The following is a 20,857-nucleotide window of genomic DNA, read 5'->3' as shown; positions in this document are numbered from 1 at the left end:
ATACCTACAAAAGAAAACAAGATGGTATCAAAAGGACAATTTACAAACTAATAGTAACATAGCTTTTTAATATACTGTGCCTGAACATCACAGAGCTATGAATCTCTCTTTTCAAGTCTTTATTCACAGAACAGGAATGTGTTCAAATACTTTTTTTTTGGGGGGGGGTGGGGGGGGGACAGTCCCCAATGATTCAACCTAAGAACCCTGCAGGGTTTTAAGAGTCTGTATCTTTTAACTAAACAAAGCCCACACAATGACTTTTGTAAAAGGGAATATAGGCTGGATATTGGTATATTTACTGAGCAAATAATGACTATTACCAATTGGCCATTTTTAAACTGATAAGTGGAAACAAGCTGTATATGTCAGAGTTCGATTATTTGTTAATGCTCAGTCTGAGCACAACACACATCAAGCTGTAATTATATGTTCAAGCTACAGTAGAGCACTGTGAGGCCCTAATACAATTTTCTATTGGCAAAGATGAAGACCAAATCTCTTTAAAGACAATGGGGAAGAATTTATTCTGCCCCCCTCCTCTAGGCCTGTAGATTCATTTCAGCATAAACAGCAGCTCCATGATGTTTTTATTAAGAAAGGAAATACAAATCAGGCAGTGTTCAGTAAATGAATGTTCATTTCTAATATTTTCAATGAAGGTAACTGCCAAATATATATCTTAATTATGATTATGGAGACCAAACTGAGAAAGAAGGTTTTAACTAGCAAGGTCTGTACCAACAACCTACCTGTATGATGTGCCCAGACACACAAGTGGTTATTATTCTCAGCCTGCTCTTATTAAACATGTATTTAAACCCCATTTTTATAAGTCAAACCCACATTGCTATAAATAACTCAGTTGTTTCAACAACCTGTTTCCCAAAACTGAAAGAAAAAGAAAAAAGAAAGAAAAGAAAAAAAAAGAAAAAAAAGGAAAAGAAAAACCCCATAGATTCTGACCCTTAGGACAGAAGAGATTTTTCTGCCATGTTTATCTGGATATAACAGGTGAAACCAACTACTATCAACTTTCTCCTGCTAGTTACAAGACAGAAACTTTAATATTTGAATAATCCCATCTCACCTTCCCCCACTCCCTCAACTTTACACCTTTCTCAGACTGGGAAAAAAACAAGAACGAATGAAAGCATTTGCTAAAGTTCTCTTCCTAAAATTTAGGGTGCTACCTACCTGTAAAAGCTGAGTATAAGAGCCAGCTGAACAAACTCACTCAAAGCCATTGGAAAGCCTAGTCAGATTGGATATAAATGCAGCTTCAAGACATATTAGCTATCTCCTCACCACCCCTTTAAGAGATTTTAAGATTTTATTTAGCTTAAAATAAATCTGAAAAATGGAACACTTTTGCTTAATGCAGTCGGATCTCACGCATGTCCAGTGACGAATCTTGATACCAAGTAAATGGATCAGAAGATGAACATCAAGGAACTGTATAGATTCCTCATGTTTATAGATATACCTTTTGTTATAAGTACAACTTTAACCCCAGAGTTGAAATTATGGGGCAGATGTCATTTGTGATATCTTGGGTGAAATCTAAGAGCCACAGAAAAATCCAATAAAAATAAAGTGTAGCAATTATGTGATTACATCTAAGGTGAAAATGCATTGCAACAGAAAAGAACATTAATCTCCAACACTTACATCCCTTATGCTTAGGACTGGTAAGAGATTCAGGAGCTGCATAAATGCTAAACTCAAAATTATGTTTTGTAAACGTTTGAAAGAATAAGTAGAGTGAAACCAAAGAAATTATTGTCCCAAATTCTCCTATGCCAAATCCAAGGCCTCATTTCATTAGCTGTAGAAAACTAAGTTGCAATTTCAGTAAGCAAAAATCACACCATATTTAATATTCTATTAAAAAGGAGGTTCTACTTAGCACCATCTTTTTTGATGTTTATATTATAGAGAAGTCCTCTCCGCAGTAACTTTTCATACACAAGCCTCAGACACAACAACAGCTGGACTGGTCTTTCTTCATTTTGAGGCAGAAAATTTCAGATTACATAATGCAAGGCCAAAATATGCATAAGGAAATTAGTTTTCCAGTCAATACTACTTTTTAGAAAGAAAATCAATTTATGTACCATTTTTGTGGGCAGAATTTGGACGGTAAACTCTAAAGCTAACCTGCATTAAGAAAAACATCACAATGGAGATGGAGTTGAGAAGGGGAAGACACAGAAAAAGTGAGAAAGGGTTGCAATCCTGACTGACAGCCACTAAATGAAGTGGCTTCATTTGCGTGAAGGAGGAGGGGGTGGTGGCGGTGGAGGATACTGATAGCTGGCAGTCTGCCCCATATAGCCCATCACACTGGTGCCAGGAGGCTGAGGAAACTGTTGCGACATGAGTGGCTGTGGCTGCTGGCCTGAACGGCCCATCCCTGCATATTGCTGTTGGCTGGTGCTTTGTGAGTTTCTCCCAGCATTAGCAGTGCTGGCTGCCCCATACCCAGCAGCACCATATTCTGCCCCATAACCACTTGCTCCATAAGCTGCAGTTCCATAGGCTCCCTGGGCATAACCATATTGGCTTTGCTGTGCCCCAAATGCAGAAGTTGCATTTCCGTAAGCGCCACCATAGGCTTTGTTGGCTCCATTGGCAAAACTGTCAGTGCGCTCACGGTCTCGGAAAGTACTTGAGTCTCTTCGGCTGTCCTTAACTCCCCGGAGCCTTCGCTCACACTCCTCCTGGTACATCAAATTAGGATTGTTGGATGAATTACTTGTGCGGTAACGAGAACGGCCACCTGGTAATATATATATATATATATATACAGACAGACCTGAGTTTAGTAGTTTGCACTGAATATATTCAATACAACTAGATATGTTTACTAGTTCATCATGAAGGCCTCATGTAACTTAACAGGATTTTTGTTTACTATTTTGAGAATAATCACCCAACTATTTTCTTAAAAACATAGCCAAAAGATTGAAAATAATTTTACTTCATTGTTAATGAAAGCTGTCATTCCTGTTCCTATCAAAAGCGCTTGTTGTCAACCTTATTATGACATGATAAGAGTGAATAGGGAGAGCTATTACTGGCTACAAAAAATAAGTCGTGAAGATATATTATTTATCTTTACAGTTTTTGCTATAATTTTAAATCAGATTATCCAAAACAGATAAAAAGGGGGGGGGGGGCTGGGGGGGGGGGTGGTTGGGGGGAGGGGGGAAGGGGGGGGGGGGGGGGGTGGGGGGGTTGGGGGGAAAAACAAGTAGATTATTCACACTAAAGGTAAAAAGTAAAGGACTCCCTGCGGATTTTACTCTGCTAGTGGTTGCTGACTATAAGGGAGAAGTCTTCATCTCCCTTTCAATGGACGTTGAATCAACACTGTCCAAAACATTTCCGCGGTCGTGTGGCCAGCATGACATCACAGAATGCTGTTATTCACACTAGAGCCAAATTTAATCATTAAAAAGGTTAGAAACACTATTTCTCTCTAAACTCTTTTATGACTAGCCTGCAGGAGTTATGACAAACAAACAATATTCTAATCTTGTTCTCCAGCATGTTTAAAATGTCCAAAATTCTAAAATTCCAGAGAAATACCATATAATTTGGATTTCCAGTAATATATATGCTTTGATAATATATGAAATATTCCTGACACATAATATGATCATGTTGGGATGTAGAAATATCTCCCAATAACAGAAAGAATGAAGTTTAGCTGAAGCAAGATATACAGAAGGAAATGTATTTGTTTTAAAAAATGATTTAGCCTCTTAACAAATGTAATGAAATGTTATCACATGCTGGGAAACCAAACCTAGTTTAAAGACACAGAAACAGCCAAAACTCTACAATCTCTTACCTCCTCCACCACCACCACCTCTGTGGTCCACAAGCTGCATCAGTTTTGGATTGATGGCTTGATTGGCTTCTTCTAGAACTTTTATTAACTCTCTAGCCTGTTTCAGATTTCCTGGTGTGAAGAATGTGTAGGCAGTGCCTTTGTTGGTACTACGGGCAGTACGGCCAATTCTATGCACATAATCCTCTGAACTGTTTGGATAGTCATAGTTTATCACAAACTTCACATCTTCCACATCTTGCAAGGCAATCAAAGCAGAGTGAGGAATTGAGGAGAGCAGTGGAGGAAGGATGTGCCAACAGAAGGTGGGGAGCACAAATGCAAGTGACAGTAACAAGAAAAAAGAAAAAAGTTAGTATTTGTAAAATATAAAGACAATATAGACTCTTCCTAACAGAGCAAAAGGCTAAACTAAGATAATTGTGCACAAAAAGGAGTTTGTGCACAGAAAGCAAATATCGAATCAAAGCAGTTCATGATTCCTCGCAAATTCATCCATCTTTTGCTGCATGCATGTCACGAACACACACACGCACCCACACACACACAAATTGTCATCTTTGAAACCTTGTCTTATATAATTCAGGCAATTTTGCTCCACAACAGCATTTCAAAAAGAACAAACTGCTGTTTTTGTTACAAATGCAGCAAATCAGAGTGAGCAAGAGAGAGAACTGCTGAATACTTTAACTCTGTTAGGAGAAGTCTACAAAAAACTAGCAACACAAGATCACTTACCTCTTCCTGATATCCAAAAGATACCTCAAGATAGCCAGTTTGGGTAAATAGATAACTAGCTTATTTTAATCTTCCTTTTAAAAATACACACTAACATTTGATTACACCACCATTTTCATTTTAGAGAAAATTTTAGCATATTGTTTACATGTAACCTGAACAGAGAGAACCCAGATGCAAACATTTAAAGTCATAAACATCTGAGTTTTCAGAAATGAGGACAGAAAAACAAGTAAATGTTAGTGTACTGTTTCGATAAAAAACTGACAAACAAAAGCAGTATTACATTAAAATTAACAACCCATTAAAAATCTGCATTTTACAAAGAATATTCAAAATATATCCAAGATAAAACACAGATTGACTTTTTCTTTTAAAAAAATGAGAAACATTCCCTGTTTTGTTACCAGACCGATGCACACTCCCTCCTCCTGTGGGAAATCGCTGCAGCCGATCCCGTCTCTTTGCCTTTTATTTTTGGCGGCCTCCTTTCGAAAACTCCGCCCTCTGACACGGGACCACTGGAGCGCGGGGAGCATGCATCAAGGGTCCATGGCAGCGAGAAGTCCCCACACATGCTCACTCTGTGAACTGGCTTAGATGCTTCTCTGTAGCCTATTTGGCCGTCAAGCGCCTGAGAACCTGGGTTCACGTAAATGTTTCAGGTCCTCCAACACTTTTTGTCCCTTCACAGGACTTAAAGGGGCCAAAATTGCAGATGCAAAAAATTACATCCAACAGGTCAGGCTGCATCTATTGCCCAGACTGCATCAATTTCGAATAAAAGGGGGTGGGAGGGAGAGCAAAAATGGAAGTGGGTTGTAGCAGTGGCAGAGATGTTATGTCTGTTTCTTATTACAGCAAGGGGGGGCTCCTCAATCTTTTCCAGACTCCAAAGTCCTGAATCACACCAAAAAGTGAGAAGGCAGATTTCACAGGGGGCAGCGCGAGTCTCCCAACTAGGGTCCTTGGTGAAAAGGGCTTGTGTTAGATAAGGACAGGGCAGCACACCACGTGCATTCACATCTTCATAGCTAGGGCTTCACTGGAGTCTGACAAACAGCAGATTATGGACCTCAATCAATCCCATTATGTACATCCATTAGCAAAATGGTCACAATGAATACCGGGGAGCATTTGCTTATTAGGAAATACAGACATTGTCAACAATGAAGGTACTGGGGGAATCGATTTTGCCAGAAAATCCATGGAAGGACAGCAAGGAGAGCAAAGAGAAGGCGGGGCCAATTTTCACCTTCGAATGGCAGTTATGACATCCGTATTATATGGCTGGGGACTCAGGGAGAGAACATGCAGTTATAATGCAGGTTTCTTCCTATCTATCTTGCACTGGCATAAAATTGTGCTCATCACAGTGTTTCTTCCACAGAATTTGTTCATTCTAAAAAGGAATATGACTACCTGGGGATGCTTATCCACTGAGATGCCCCCCAAAGGAATGTCTGATTGTTAATTGGGAGGGGCAGAAACTAGCAAACTCGATCATCTAGAAAGCTGCTTCGACCACCAATGTAGATATGTCCCCAGACCTGCACTGAGTGATCGGCAGCTGATATCAAAGTTTCTGTTAAAGAAAACAAACAAAAAGAAATTTAATGATTTGACTTTAACAGAGTGAAGTGTAACCAAATTTTTAATGAACAGTGCAGAGGGAAATCTTCTGCCCTGGGGATGATTCACAAACAAGCCATTATGGGGCACTCAACTTACCTGGAAGGAGTTTTCTGAGACCAATGTTCATTTGAGTAGAAGGAAAAACCCTGGTGACTCAGCCAAAAAGCGCGCGCCCCTGTTCTATGTTTTAGGTAGAAGCCTTCACTTTCCAGGAACTTGGAGGAATTCGTCCAGAGATTTGCCAGTTAGATATTGTATTTTTATGAAGTAGCAAACTCTGGGCCCCAAAACAAGCCAAGATATTATTCGTAACAAGAAACAGACCCTGATACCTTTTCCCCACAGCCTAAGTCAAGTGGAGAAGGCAGAACGGGGAGACTGTTTTCTTCCAACAGTATCCAAATGAGTTGTTTTGGGGAAATATATGAGGAGAAGGGCTGATTTAAGTGTCTAGGCAAGATGCACAAAGAAGCTACCAGCACACAGTAAGCCTGTTTAAAAACCAAAATGTTGCCAACCAAAATATTGTCCTTTTGTTTTGTTTTAAAAAACTAGCCTCACCCCTTCTCCTAACAGGCCCAAGTTCTACCTGCATAGGTCCAGACATGACCCCAGAACACAGAGACTGAAACCACATGAACTAGAGGAGAATTGGGGTAATTTTGGAGATGGCATGGGAGAATGGATTTTATGTGAGGAAAAGAGTAGCAACTTGTCTTTTTTCAGAAATGCTAACAAGTAGTGTATCTTTTCAGCATTTTCAAGAATAGGTTTTAACTGATCGATCCTCTATTTAAAGTACATCTGAAATATTTGAGAAATTACTTTTAATAAAAGATTGATTGAGTCTACTGAACCAGGCATTAACTGAAAACCTTTTAGGAAAGTCTTTTTAAAGTTTTTCAAGTATCTACAACCCCATTTAAATTTACTTTCTGAATGTACTAGAAGTAAAGGTTTGAACATTAACTATAAAGAGCAATGGAATTGTTTGCTTAAACATCCAGATGAAAACACCGAAAGGCTGACGGATTTTCCTTATAACCCCCCCCCCCCTTAAGTGTTTTTACTATAACCTCAACAATCCAATTGAGGAAGAAAAGTGAAAAAGAATATGTGTAAAAAAGCAAAATATGCTTACACATATAAATCTATGTATTGTGATACTGAAGTGGGGCTGTTATAATGTGCAATTACATTAGTAATGCATTTGGGCAAAAAAGGATTGTTAAAGAGATGCTTGTTCTACCATCTGGTAATTCTGAATAACAATGGAATGAATACTGTTCAGTCCTAGCCACCCAGCCACAAAGCTGGAATTAAAGGAGATGGGGTATAGTGGAAGAATTGGATTGAGTAATTGGACGTCTCTTCTCCCCATTGGCGATCGATTAGTCATGCCTAGGCCTTGCTGCAGACCAAAGCCTGTTCATTAGGAGCAGGAAGAGATTTTGAATATGAAAGAAAAAGAAGATCAATGTTAAAAAGGCATTTCATATATGAGAAAGTCACGCTTTAAAATTCTTTGGGAAAAAAAAATGTCAATCTAAAGAAATGACAGGCAGGAAGCTCATGTGTACAAACCTAGCCCACGAGATGCAACATCCGTGGCAATGAGGATAGGAGCCTTTCCAGAACGAAATTCTGAAAGAAAAAAAAAACCAATTTTGATCTCTGTTTCATAAAAACACCATTTTAAAAACAGTTTTAGTATTCATGTTTACATTATGCAATAAAAATGTACATAGCAGCTGGTTGAAGAAACCAGAGCATTCTGACAATTCTCTGGGTACATGAAACAATCTTTTTTCTACAACTCACCATTAAGCACCCAATCTCGTTCAGGCTGACTTTTGTCTCCATGAATACACATAGCTGGCCAACTGTAACAAAGAGTTTTAAGCATTCTCAGTTATCACATATTCAAAAAAATATGAACCTTTTTACAGATTAATAATATAAATGAATATAAATATTTTAAAACCTCAATTTAAACATTTGGGGGATTAAATCTAAAGATGTCTCATAAAGATTCATTTTTGTGAGTGGCATTGTCATTTGTGTAATTCTGGGTGTAAAGTCTATTCAATTAGAACGAATCCTGAACACAAAATTTGCCCAGGCTATCCAGAGTTTATTAAACCAAAGACTACTAAACCAAGTGTTCACTGTAATTTTCAAGAATTTTAAAGAAAACCTTTTGGTTTGGAATGTGCAAAATTTTAATTTAGAAATCAAAACAAAAAACTGAGAAATTACTTTTCAAAACAATACCATGCTTCTGAAGCAAGTGATGCTTTTTCATACATAGAAACAGGTTTTTCTGCATGAAGACAGAAATCCGTATTTTTACTTTCTCTGCACTGGAGGAATTTTTTAACCAATTCAAGTAACTTAACTAAACAAAAGCTAATAAATGTGCAGAATACTTTTGGGGATAGAGTATATTAAATGATTACATCTTAGGGTAACATCCAAAAACTTTTGGGAATCATGTCATGTTCTTTGCTTATATTGTCAAATTATAATCTTTGCTATTTCAGAAATACCATAATTTTCTGTTTATCATCTTTTAAATGTTATTTTCTTGCATATGTTAAGAAGTCCACATCCTCTCAAATTAATGGTATTAAACTGGTACTATTTATGCCCCCCAAATTACAACAGCAACTAGGACTGGAATTTCCATCTCTATGCAGCTGTGAAGAGTGCTGTTAACTGAATCCCACCAATTGTTAGGCAAGGAGACACCCCAATCCAAGCCATTCCCAGCTTGGTAAGTCCTAGTCTTGGCAAGATAAGGGACTGTCTTCTCAACTCTCCTTCCCACCATCTTTGTCCTTTTGGCCATCCTGCTCAACAGCATTCCTCAGTGGTGTTACCATCATTGGGACTGAAACTTCAGCAGTCTCAGTGGGCCACCACTGCCTCTGGATCTCTATTTTAGCCCCTGGACCTTCACTCCTATGTTCCATTGTTTAGGGTGGCTAAAAGGGCAAGAGATTGGGGAGGGGGGGGAGATAAGCTAGCATGAGAATTGAAGCGCTCCTGCGGTTGTAAATGTGGGTGTCCTGCCAAGTGCCTGAGTTTTGATACTGCAATTGCAGGGAAGTGTAACAGCCACAACTTCAGGGACCAGATGTAAGTACCACTCATTCACTGCTGCCATAACTTCAAATTGTCGCTGAAGGAATTGTTGCAATGAATGGACTATCTTTTTTTCTTTTTATCATTTATATTATCATGAGCTATAAGAACCTTGTAACATCTATTGGTATTTTAAATGAACCATGGCATTCTATGACAACTTTTCAAGTAGTCAGTCTCATCTACGCTTTCTTAGGATTTAATTATAACTCACTAAAACCTCTTTACTATAATATGGTGAGGGGGTGCAAAATTAATCTGTCTTTCCCAATTTAACACTAATGTTAAAATCAAACCTTACCCATCTCTACGCATCCTTCGTGTTAAGTCATCACATCGCCGTTTTGTTTCCACAAAGATAATAGTCTTATTCTCTTTTTCAGCCATAATTTCTTCCATCAGCTGTATTAATCTTTTAAACAAATACAAACAAGATACTGTTTCATTCTTTTCCTGTATATTCTAGTCTGTGCACCCCTCTACAATTAATGAATTACTGTAATTTGCTACAATGCTGAAAAGGGTGAATCAAAGCTTCCCTCCACCTGAACTTAAGTGTGTGGTTTGAACTACTTCTAAAATATCAAAGCAGATAGCACTGACTTGTTTTCTTAGAGGCTTTTAAATAGTTAAGATTTAAAAGTCAGAATAAAATATTAAAAAGATTTTATAAAATTTGCTAAGTCTGTTTGTGTAACTAAACCATCACAGCTCATATAAAAATGCTAAAATGATTTTACAGCTAGTCCTCAACTTATGACCATTCATTTAAAGACCATTTAAAGTCTAGTTAGAGTGGCCTCAGAAAGGGTACTTGACAGAATAAAGCACTTCCAGTCATCATAAAGTCTCTCTCTCTCACACATACACACACAATCTGTGATCTCATTATTGAGATCTTGGTGCCTGGCAACCTGTTTGCACTTATCAAAGTTATCAAACACCTCACAATAATGTGATGGCTACTTACAATCTTCTCTGCTGGCCTTCCAAGAAAAATCAATGCGGAAGCCAGTTGGGGAATGATGCAAGCCTAAATTTTGGGTGCTGACTGACTAAGTTGCCTACTGAGGGAAACTGAACTTTTCTGGCAGGACGGAAAAAGAGATCCCAAAAGTCCAAGCTCCATTCTTGCAACTGCCCAAGCAGTTCCTTCTACTCATGGGGGAAACTGAACTGGGCCAGCTGCTTTTAGTCCATGTGTTTAACAATCTGGGAATTGCTTAATGACCATAACCTAGAGATTATGGTTGTTGAGGAAAACAATCACGTGGGTATCCTGCTTAACGACTTATTTGTTCAACAACAAAGATTCCAGTCCTAATTGTGGTCATAAGTTGAGGACTACTTGGAAACAAGATAAAATCTGAAGGTAACATAACAACATCCATACTTATGATCCTTCTCGTTCTCCATGCACACATCCACTATTTGCAGGATATTATGATTGGCGCTCAGCTCTAAGTTCCCCACATTGATCTGGACATAATCATGCAGGAAGTCCTCAGCCAGCTGGCGCACCTCCTTTGGCCAAGTGGCACTCCACATGAGTGTTTGTCTGTCAGGCTGAAAAAAGACATGTGTTATCTCAACAGTAATCTTTAAATGAGAAGTCAAGAAGAAACCTAAACTATATTAAGAAATACTGACCCGTATTTGATCAACAATTTTACGAATCTGAGGTTCAAAACCCATATCCAGCATTCTATCAGCTTCATCCAATACAAGATATGTACAGCGGCGAAGATTAGTTTTCCCTGCTTCCAGAAAATCAATCAGACGGCCAGGTGTAGCAATACAAATTTCAACACCTTCCAAAGAACAGAGCAGGATAGAGAAAGAGAGTTCAAAAAGTCAGATAATAATCTAACTGTCATTTACAGGACTGTAGAAATACACGGACCATTTCATGAACATAGTGTGCAACTTCAGTTTATGCTACTAAATAGACTATAACAATTCTTATATTTTGACAAAAACAATTTATTTAATGAAAATAAAATATCATTTTCCATATCCCAGCTCTTTTTTTAAGAAGTTTTTTTTTAAAAAAAGAAACTCACTAGAGTTGGACATGCGTGTGTTTTATGCATACATATGCGCAGATATTCCCAAGCAAGCACATTAAACTCCAGATAATTGATTAATCACCCCAAGCTTGTTTTATTCCATCTTATTCCAATACAAAATTGCCAATAGTCATATTAATGGTGACTTTAATAAAGGAAGATCATTACAATTACCCTATAATATATAAGTCTATCATAATTACCTCTTTCTAAGTCTCTAATCTGGGGGCCTTTGGGTGCTCCTCCATATATACAGGTACTCTTCAGTCTTGAACATTTACCATAATCATCAGCTACTTGTTGGACTTGTTGGGCCAGTTCTCGGGTAGGAGCTAAAACTAAACACTGGGAAGAAACCATCCATAACACTGAGTGATATACTTAATTTTTTGTGCTTAAACTTCAGAACCAGAGCTTACAAAACTGCCATCTCCGATTAGATAAATAAGACCCATAGGCAGCCTGTAAACATACACATCAATAACAACAACTCTACTCAGAACTGCCTATAACATCTATATTCAGTCATTACCTTCACAGCTCTTGGATCCTTGGTTAGGACTTGAATTGTTAAGCTTTTACCAGCCCCAGATCGTGAACCGAAGATTAAATCTTTTAACAATAACAACAACAACTGTGATTCTACAAACAACCACCCTACTTGGAACAGCTTATATCCTCCAACGCAACCTTAACAGTTCCTAGGTCCTTGGTTAGGACTCGAGCTGCTGAGCTACCAACCAGCCCCAAAGGCTGTGAATCTCACTAAAGATTAAAATAACAACAACAACAATAATAATAATACTCACAATTGGACCATCTCCCCTTTCCAAGTATGGTTGGTGGTTTATATGAACAATTGCAGGTAGCAAATACTGAAAAAGAAGAGAAACATATTTCAATTGTGACAGCTAATTAAGGCGATAACTAACTAGTTGTTTTAAATCACCGTACATCCATTCCTATATTCTCAAGAAATCAGCAAGATGACATTAGAAGTTAAACATAAAATTAAACAAGAAAGATCTGGATAAGCATGGCAATAGTAAGCATACAATTTCAATTAAAAATTCAGTTTATAGCTTCCTCCAGTTTAAGTCTCAGAGGGATATACTAAAAACAGAATAGAAAGAGTAATAATGCACTAGTGTCCCAACTGGATAATTTTAAAGCTCCTTGTTACTGAAGAAGCTGCACTGGTTATACGTGATCATGTAAACCTGTCCATTTATTTATTAGAAACAGTCACTTAATGACTACAATTAGGACTAAAGTCTTGCTTGCTGAGTGAAGCAGAAGTTAAGCAAGACACTGTGACTTCACTCAATGACCGTGATCCCAGCAGTCCCCATTGTGGTCATAAAGTTGTCTCATGGGTCATTCAGTGAATGGAATCCCTTTCCATGACTATGGAAGTGCAGATTGGGGTGGGTGGGTTAGTTTAGTGCCTGTAGCAGATGCAGATTTTAAAATCCTTTTTTCCCACCTCCGTGGGGCTCTCCATGGAGGCAAAAAGAGGTATTTGGGGTTCTGTGCATGTTTGAAGTTTAGCTGCAGAGGTTCAAGCAGACATAAGAGGGGTTTGGGGTTTTTCCCAACCTCTGCAGAAAACTTTTGAGGGGGATGAAAAGAAACAGACCCCAGTCTCCGTGTCTGCTTGGAGCTTGGCTGTTGAAATCCAAGTATGCAGATCCCCATATCCTTGTCTCACTAAAACTCTTTGCAGGGGCAAGGAGAGGAAGACTCCCAAGCTCCATGCTTGCTTGGGTTTCAGATGCAAAGATTCAAGCAGGTACTAATCAACAGGGAGCTCTTTCAGCCAGTCCCCAGACACGAGAGCAGGCAGCAGCTGCAGCTTGCAACATTCTCTGCTCGCTCCCCACTGATCTTCTGAGGAAGCTGACAAAGATTGCAAATGTCCATCATCTGATCACAGAACATTGGCAACCGATGCAAACAGACTGCCAAAGCACCCATTGTGATCATATGACTGCAGGTGGTGGGCATGGTGTAACATTTTGTAATGTCCAAAAGTGCTTTGTAGGCCATAAAGCACCCTTTCTAACATTGTCTTGACTTTGAATTGTCATTAAGTGAACATTACCTGAATATTCAGGGAGATGGTATCTGATCCTTCAGCCCAAAGAAATAAAAACAAACTAAAAGGATTGATGGGATTTGAGCTGCTGCTATGGCTAATAGTGTAGCAATTATGATGAACGACACGAGCCACGTAAATATCCTCCTTATGGTACCTTTTCTCCCCAATTCATCCACTATCATCATACACCAAAAGATCATGTGTATTCATGAGAAATGAATGAGTGCTGTCTCCATCACTAGAAATGTATGTGATGATACATTTCATATGCACAACATTCCCAAGACTTTAGCTTCTCCCATGTATGTTTCAATGGTCTAAAAGTGATTTACTACTAAAAAAAGTATGTAAATAAATAAATTTTATTATATGAAAATACAAGCAGATGCAAGCCTTCATATTTGTTTAATAGATATAACCTATTTTTTTAAATAAAAATTAAAATATAAAACTCTAGATAAATGAATGCAAACTAATTTCATATTAAGCCTTGATTCCCTTTGGGATTGATGATGATTTTTTTGTACTCTATCTTGCACTGCACTTTTCAGTTTAACTTTTAGTGGCCCAGCTCTGTATCTGTGTAATTTCTGTCCCAATCGGTACTTTTCGGAATGCATTTAGTAGAGCTTGTTCCACTAAGACATTACAAATTATAAAAATCATATGATTGTCATGCAAGTTATTAATTACAAGTAGCAGAGTAACTTAGATAAAAATTACTTTTGAAACCAAGTTAAATAAAATAGTAGAAACATAAATAGCCAATGAAATTTATACCTGGTTGTTGTTTTTTTATAGAAAAACTGGCTTGCTTATAGTAATAATCTAAATGTAGGCTGTACTTGATGAGAGAAGCTAGCTATCTCATTCTCTCTTATCTTGTTGCGGATGCCCCAGGGGATTCATTTGAAAAACTTAGCTTATCAACTTATCAACAACTTAGCTTTTCTAAGAAATATTTTTCTAGGAATTATTTTTCCTATCCAAATGCTTTCCTGTGAAGACTTTTTATAAATATTTTTAGAAATCACACTTTTGGCAAAGTTCTGAAAACTGGCTGGCTAGTAGTAGGTATCTACTATCACCCCACCTGGTGATACAGCCCTGGGATGCAAACAGAGCCAACAACTGACCACAAATTTCCATCGTTTCCTAGAGCTGGAACCCCAAATGACTAAAAGTCCAAAATGTACTGGAAGCCCAAACAAAAGCCCTTGTTCCAAACTTTAAAAAAATTGTCTTTTTCGTTTTGTTCATGAATTAATTACATTACCTGAATAAAATACAATAAAAATACTTTTACAGATCCATAGACAAAAGAAAATGTAAAGAAACTGAAAAATACATACTGCCAATGTTTTCCCAGAGCCCGTCTGTGCAATGCCCACCATATCACGCCCACTAAGGGCCAAGGGAAAGCCCTGACACTGAATTGGAGTTGGTTCAGTAAAATGCTGGTCCATCAAGACATCCATTACATATTCTAAAAAATTAACACAGATAAAAATACACAAATAAATTTATATTGCAAATGCTATGTAAGTAAATCTTGTACTGAAATTAATTTAGATTATAGCATTAATTTCAAAAACTATTTTCCCAAATCTCTATGTCATTAAGCTCAATTTTCCAGAACTAAATACATCCAGACAAATAATGCTATTTAACATGCCCACCCATCCTCCCATGCTGTTGTTTTGGGGGTAACAGAATACTCACGTGGAAAGTTACACTGATGAAAGGCAAATACTGGTTTGGGGCAGCCATCTGACCCTCTTACAGTAATCTCTTTCTTTCTTCTCAACTCTTCAACTTCATACTATTTAGAGTGAAAATTGCAAGTAAAGTGTGAAAAGCAGAAATTGTAGTGTTCTTTTATTATTATTAGCAATCACTGAATATGAATTTTCATTCCTTTTACTTCAAGTAATCACCATCTCTTTGTATTCTCCATAAATAATCTAAAGTATTGTTCTAGCAATTCTTTTGACAATTACTCTCCTGTTATTGACTTCATTTTCAGAAGCTTATCAAAATGTATAATGAAATACAGGTTGGAATAAAAAAAAAGAAAATATTCAAAACATTCTCCATTTCATGCATTTATTCAATGTAACTTCTAGCAATATAACCTTTATATGCAGATGAACATGTACATACATTACTGTTTTCCCAAAAGTGCTTTTTCTGGACTTTGTTTTTTCTTTAAAGATGTTTCACTTCTCATCCAAGAAGCTTCTTCACTTCATCACAGATGAGAAGTGAAATGACTTCAAAGAAAAAACAGAAAGTCCAGTTGCCTCTTGAAAAAGCACCTTTTGGACAACCATGACCTGGATGACTGAGAAGTCTATGTCTCCATAGACATTATTCTGTTTTCTTTCAAATTTGCCATCCAAAGGATTTTAACTAATTCTACAACAAAAACTTTAAACAAGCTAGGTATATTTCATATACTCTTTAACATGAAAGGAGAACTACGATTTCCAAAGTAATAAACTAATAAAACATATCAGTTAACAAATAAAGATGTACTATTTTGACCAGTGGTGGGATTCAAATTTTTTTACTACTGGTTCTGTGGGCATGGCTTGGTGGGTATGGCAGGGGAAGGATACTGTAAAATCTCCAGTAAGAGGTGGTATTTGCTGGCTCTCCAAATTACTCAAAATTTCCGCTACCAGTTCTCCAGAACCTGCTGAATACCACCTCTGGTTTTGACCTGTAATAAATTAGTAGAGCAAATTGTTTTCTCTGCAGATGCGTTCACTGAAGATGATGCATCTGATTAGAAATATTTTTATTTATATAGTTGGGTAAACATTCTGAAATGGAAAAAATGAATCCAAAATTTAATGTAAGTGTCCCAACTCAAAATGGCCTTTTTCCAACTACACCTATGTATTTTGAACTTGGAATATTTCTCCTTTGGCCAAAGCAACACTACAAACTATCCTGCAACTTAGGAAATAGCAGTTAGGAAAAAAGGAGATTCAGTTAAAAAAAAATCACTCCATAGCCATCCTCAAATGAAATGTATTTTTTTTAAAATACAGAAAATATGGATCAGAACAGATAGATTTGGGCTGCAAAAATTATTTGCAGCATGATAATTTCATATGCACAACATTCCCAAGACTTTAGCTTCTCCCATGTATATTTCAATGATCTAAAAGTGATTTACAACTTAAAAAGTATGTAAATAAATTTTATTATATATATGAAAATACAAGCAAATGCAAGCCTTCATATTTGTTTTTTTATAGATATAACCTATTTTTAATAAAAATTATAATATAAAACTCTAGATAATCTAGATATGTATTTTGAACTTGGAATACTTCTCCTCTGGCCAAAACAACACTAGAAACTATCCTGCAAGTTAGGAAATCTCAGCTAGGAGAAATGGAAGACATTTGGAGATTCAGTTGAACAAAATCACTCCACAGCCATCCTCAAATGAAATGTATTTTTTTTAAAAAAATACAGAAAATATGGATAAGAACAGGACTAGATTTGGGCTGCAAAAAAATTGCAGCATTTCTTTTCTGCCATCTAGTGGCATCCAAATTTTTACATCCTTTGCTTTACAATCCCAGATCAGAACTAAGTTGACAAAATAAATAATAGAAAATTTCATTACGATAATGGTTGCAATTCTAATCATCTTCATTGCTACAGCATTTGGAGATATTAAAACTGAAGTAGTTGAACAAGACAAAGGTGAAAGAAAAAACAGAGCTTACAGGACTGAGTCTTGCTACTTCCGGATGTTCAACATAAAAGTTTTTCTCAAATTTGGGTAATTCATTCAAGTCCCACTTCTTCTTACGCAAACGCTCTCCTGGATTTCCAAATTTTTTAGGAGGCAGAGGGCTACCAAACCTTAAAGGATTAGACAGAAATGATTATTTTTTATTTTCTCTAGTTGATTATCTGGAATAGCATTATTTTATGAAGATTAAAAGTGTCATTAAATTTATGTTGAAAAACATCAATAGCAATGGCAATGTTTATTCTATATAATATGCCATATCTGAATTAAACCATGCTTAATTTAGATCCTCTGAAAGGAATGGGAAAAAAAATCACTCATGGCTGAAAAATTATATTCATTTCATTGAATATGCATGACCAAGTCTGGATTCAATAAAATTTATATAGTAAATGAGCAAAAAGTATCACAAAGTGTTTTGTGATAATATTAAGACAATGATTAAACAAATTTATAAGAGACTGGAAGCAGTTTTTAGATTTTCTACACCTTAAATACAATGACAGATGGTTAACAAAGGGATCTGAAAATTAGTTTTAACTTTGGAGTAATCTGTTGTTTCTGTGTGTGTATATGTACATATACTTGGTCAATTTAATTATTAGTTTTCCACATCAGGGATATTTATTTATATAATATAGCATTTCTGTTAAATAAAGATGGGAAAATTTATGGCTATTTTGTAAACCAGTTATTTAAGGGAAAGAAATATATTACATTTTGATGTATCTTTTCAGCATTCAACCAGGGTTAATTTTTTTAATGTTTAATGTTAGATGTATTTGGGCTTTTTTTTCTCTTTAAGATGTTAGTGTTGGACATGTGTTAATCTGTTTATTTTTCTTTTTTGCTTTTCTTTGTATTTTATCTTTGGCAATAAAAGAATAAACATACTTGAACATGAAAATATGAAGAAATGTATTGTGTATAACATTCTCCAATGGAAATGAAAAAACAGGGCAAAATACATCAGAATACAGTTTTAATTGCAACATTTAACATCAAAAAGGCCACAAAGAAACTAAGGGCAGGAAACCAAGCATTTTAATCAATACAAAATCTACTATCTTCAATAAGCACATTGGAATGTGGAAACGATCTTAGGGAAAGGGGGGAAAGATGTTGCCTTGGAAACAATCAGAGAAGAAAGACAAAAGGTCCCAGTGGCTTAACAGTCAAAAGAGAAAGAAACTTAGAAAGAATCTGCCCTTAATAGATCAAGCAAAGTGACAGCAGGGAAGCTTTGTACTTTTAGACTTGCAAGATTCTGTTAATGTAACCTTAAGATAGATTTAGCTCTCATTTAGTTGTTTTCTGTCTGGTTTACCCAGGAAGACTTAGTGAGGTCTGTTCTCATATATTGCTAAAAACAGTGAGAAGTATACAGTATATTAATGCACATAGTTAACGTTGTATTTGTAAAATACAGTAGTAACATACTTCTCAAAAATTACATTGTAGTGCTCACGCACCCTTCTGTACTTCTGGAAAGTATCAGGATTTTCTGGTTCTTCACTTGAAGACAGGAGAGATTTATTCTCAACTAGTTTGACTTTGACCATTAAAGTACTAAGTTATTCTCTTTATTTTAAGAATAGATTACACCATGTAATAATTAATAAGCAGTTTGATTCCTACTCTTGTGAGTTACAGTAAAAGCACACCTTCTTTTGAGAGCACTAATCTATACGATTAATGATTTCTGTATAAATTAGGATTGCTTTAGTAGGGCACTTCCATTCAGTATGAGATTAACTTTATCAGTCACACTATTATCAAAAAACATATCCCATATTTAAAGATTTGTTAAAATCTTTACCTCAGAATCAACAGCTACAATAAACATCTCTCAAAATAATAATGTAGCTTCTCATATTGTATAGAACTAATCCCTGGGCCTGCACAGTAAAATATCAATGATTCATAATTTCCTCCTAATTAAATAACAATCCAAACTATGTTTACTTGGAAGTTTTAACTTATTTCATCAGAACGGATAGGTACACTTTTAAAGGGGTTGTAAAAACAGTTTTTCAGCCAAGAGTTGCAAACTTAGGATACCACAATGTTGGGAAGGGTGCTGATTTTCCATCTGGCTTTTGATTTAAATGAGTGCAGATTTTTATTATAACCATTGTATTGCATTTTATAAGTCTCCCACTCTTCCACTAGCGCAGGTAAAATTTGTAAGTAGGCAGTATAAGACCATTCTTAACAATTTGACAGGAATATAGACAGAAGCAAAGAAAAATCCGATTAAAATATTTCTTATTTTTAGATTATGTCAACGCAGCCACTCGGATTCCGGCAGTAATTATTATATTAGGCCTATTCACCGGGAGATAAAGAAAAACGGGGTGTGCTGGATCAGAAGATAAGTGACAATATAACCTTTGAGGGTTAGAGTCCCTGGTGAATCAACTAGTGTATAGTAACGGCATGGAAGCCCTCTGCTCAAAGGGAAAAAAATGCAGAATCTCTCCGCGGGGCGCCTAGTCCTTCCAAAGCCCAGCACTTCCTCCCATCTCCGTCTCTTCCTAGGCCGACATTAATCTGGCACCTCCCAGTCAAACGTTCACCTCCATATTCTGACGCCATCTTTCAGCTACCCGCATAAAATTTTCTGGCAAACCTTCCTTAACCTTAGAAATGCGGGGAGGGGGAAACAAAAGCAACCCGGAGAGTGAACCTTTTTTTTTTCCTTACGAGAAAAGGTCCCGTTGTTAAAGTGCTCTTTTCCCCACGACGTAAAAGCCCAAACCCTACAAACCGGCGGCCGTCATCCATTACATCTCCTCTCTCCGCAGTCTACTATTGTGCTAATTAATTAAGGAGTCGCCGGCGAGTTCTGAGGAACTTGCTCCCAACTTCGACCGTTTCCCATTTTGACAAAATGGCAGAACCCCACCCCTCTTCTCGGTGTCCTTCAAACGCTTTAATTACCACGAGAAAGGCAGAAATTTAGCACGGCCAGCCCTAAGGCAACGCTGGCTGTATCCGGAGTATTTCTGCCTGCCACGCAGCAGAAAGGAACACTGAAGGGCGAGACGAGGGGAGGGCAGAGATACGACAAAACCCTTGAAAGAAGCCCGATTCCCTCATTCACATCGTCCTTACCCGCCGCGGTCGCGATCGCGGCCTCGGTCACCGAAGCCTCGCATTCTTCCAAGCAGGAAAAGGGACCCCTGTGCGCGACTTATGTGAAAGATAGCGCTGAGAGGCCAACCGCGCCTACTCTGAACTTTACTGCTGCCTTGTGGCTATAAAAACAACTCCCGGGATTTAATATTCCTATCTAGACGGCCGACAGGATTGGTTTTCTGGAGCCTCTAAGAGCCGAGTCGCGCCAGAAACTGCTTGGCGCTGGTTAAGAAGCAAACCAGCCTTTCTTCTCCGGCTTCCAGACACAAAATGGCCGCCGTCACCCCGGTTTGCCGCCTCTTACGCTGTCGGCCAGCCCGCTTGTTGCGTAAGATACGTCTCTTGAATTACCGAGGAAAGAGAAAGCCTTTCTCTACGCTTATTCTCGA

The 20,857-nt window shown here is 37.3% G+C and overlaps 1 protein-coding gene across 1 annotated transcript; it reads right to left on the bottom strand.

The window, feature by feature from the left end:
• Nucleotides 1–166: 166 nt before the first annotated feature.
• Nucleotides 167–20,744, bottom strand: DDX17 (DEAD-box helicase 17). The gene is made up of 13 exons (XM_026696263.2): nt 20,445–20,744; nt 17,299–17,437; nt 15,272–15,371; nt 14,902–15,035; nt 12,258–12,323; nt 11,652–11,793; nt 11,030–11,190; nt 10,773–10,945; nt 9,681–9,791; nt 8,054–8,115; nt 7,817–7,876; nt 3,860–4,096; nt 167–2,782 (listed from the first exon to the last, which is right to left on the bottom strand). Exons 1-13 carry the CDS (start codon nt 20,486–20,488, stop codon nt 2,268–2,270), a joined length of 1,944 nt encoding a protein of 647 aa, XP_026552048.1. The 5' UTR covers nt 20,489–20,744; the 3' UTR covers nt 167–2,267.
• Nucleotides 20,745–20,857: the final 113 nt, after the last annotated feature.

Source organism: Pseudonaja textilis, chromosome 5 (genome assembly GCF_049901715.1).
Source record: "Pseudonaja textilis isolate UNSWEBS1 chromosome 5, rPseTex1.2, whole genome shotgun sequence".
Classification (NCBI taxonomy): domain Eukaryota; kingdom Metazoa; phylum Chordata; class Lepidosauria; order Squamata; family Elapidae; genus Pseudonaja; species Pseudonaja textilis.
This window is presented reverse-complemented; position numbering and strand designations above follow the sequence as displayed.

Bases quoted from the DNA above. Each gene is read 5' to 3' on its own strand.
- DDX17 (XM_026696263.2), bottom strand. From the start codon at position 20,488: ATGCGAGGCTTCGGTGACCGAGGCCGCGATCGCGACCGCGGCGG. The intron at 11,794-12,257 runs GTGAGTATTATT...GTTTCTTCCCAG, and splicing joins AAAGGGGAGATGGTCCAATT to TGTTTAGTTTTAGCTCCTAC. The intron at 2,783-3,859 runs GTAAGAGATTGT...ATATATTACCAG, and splicing joins AGGTGGTGGTGGTGGAGGAG to GTGGCCGTTCTCGTTACCGC.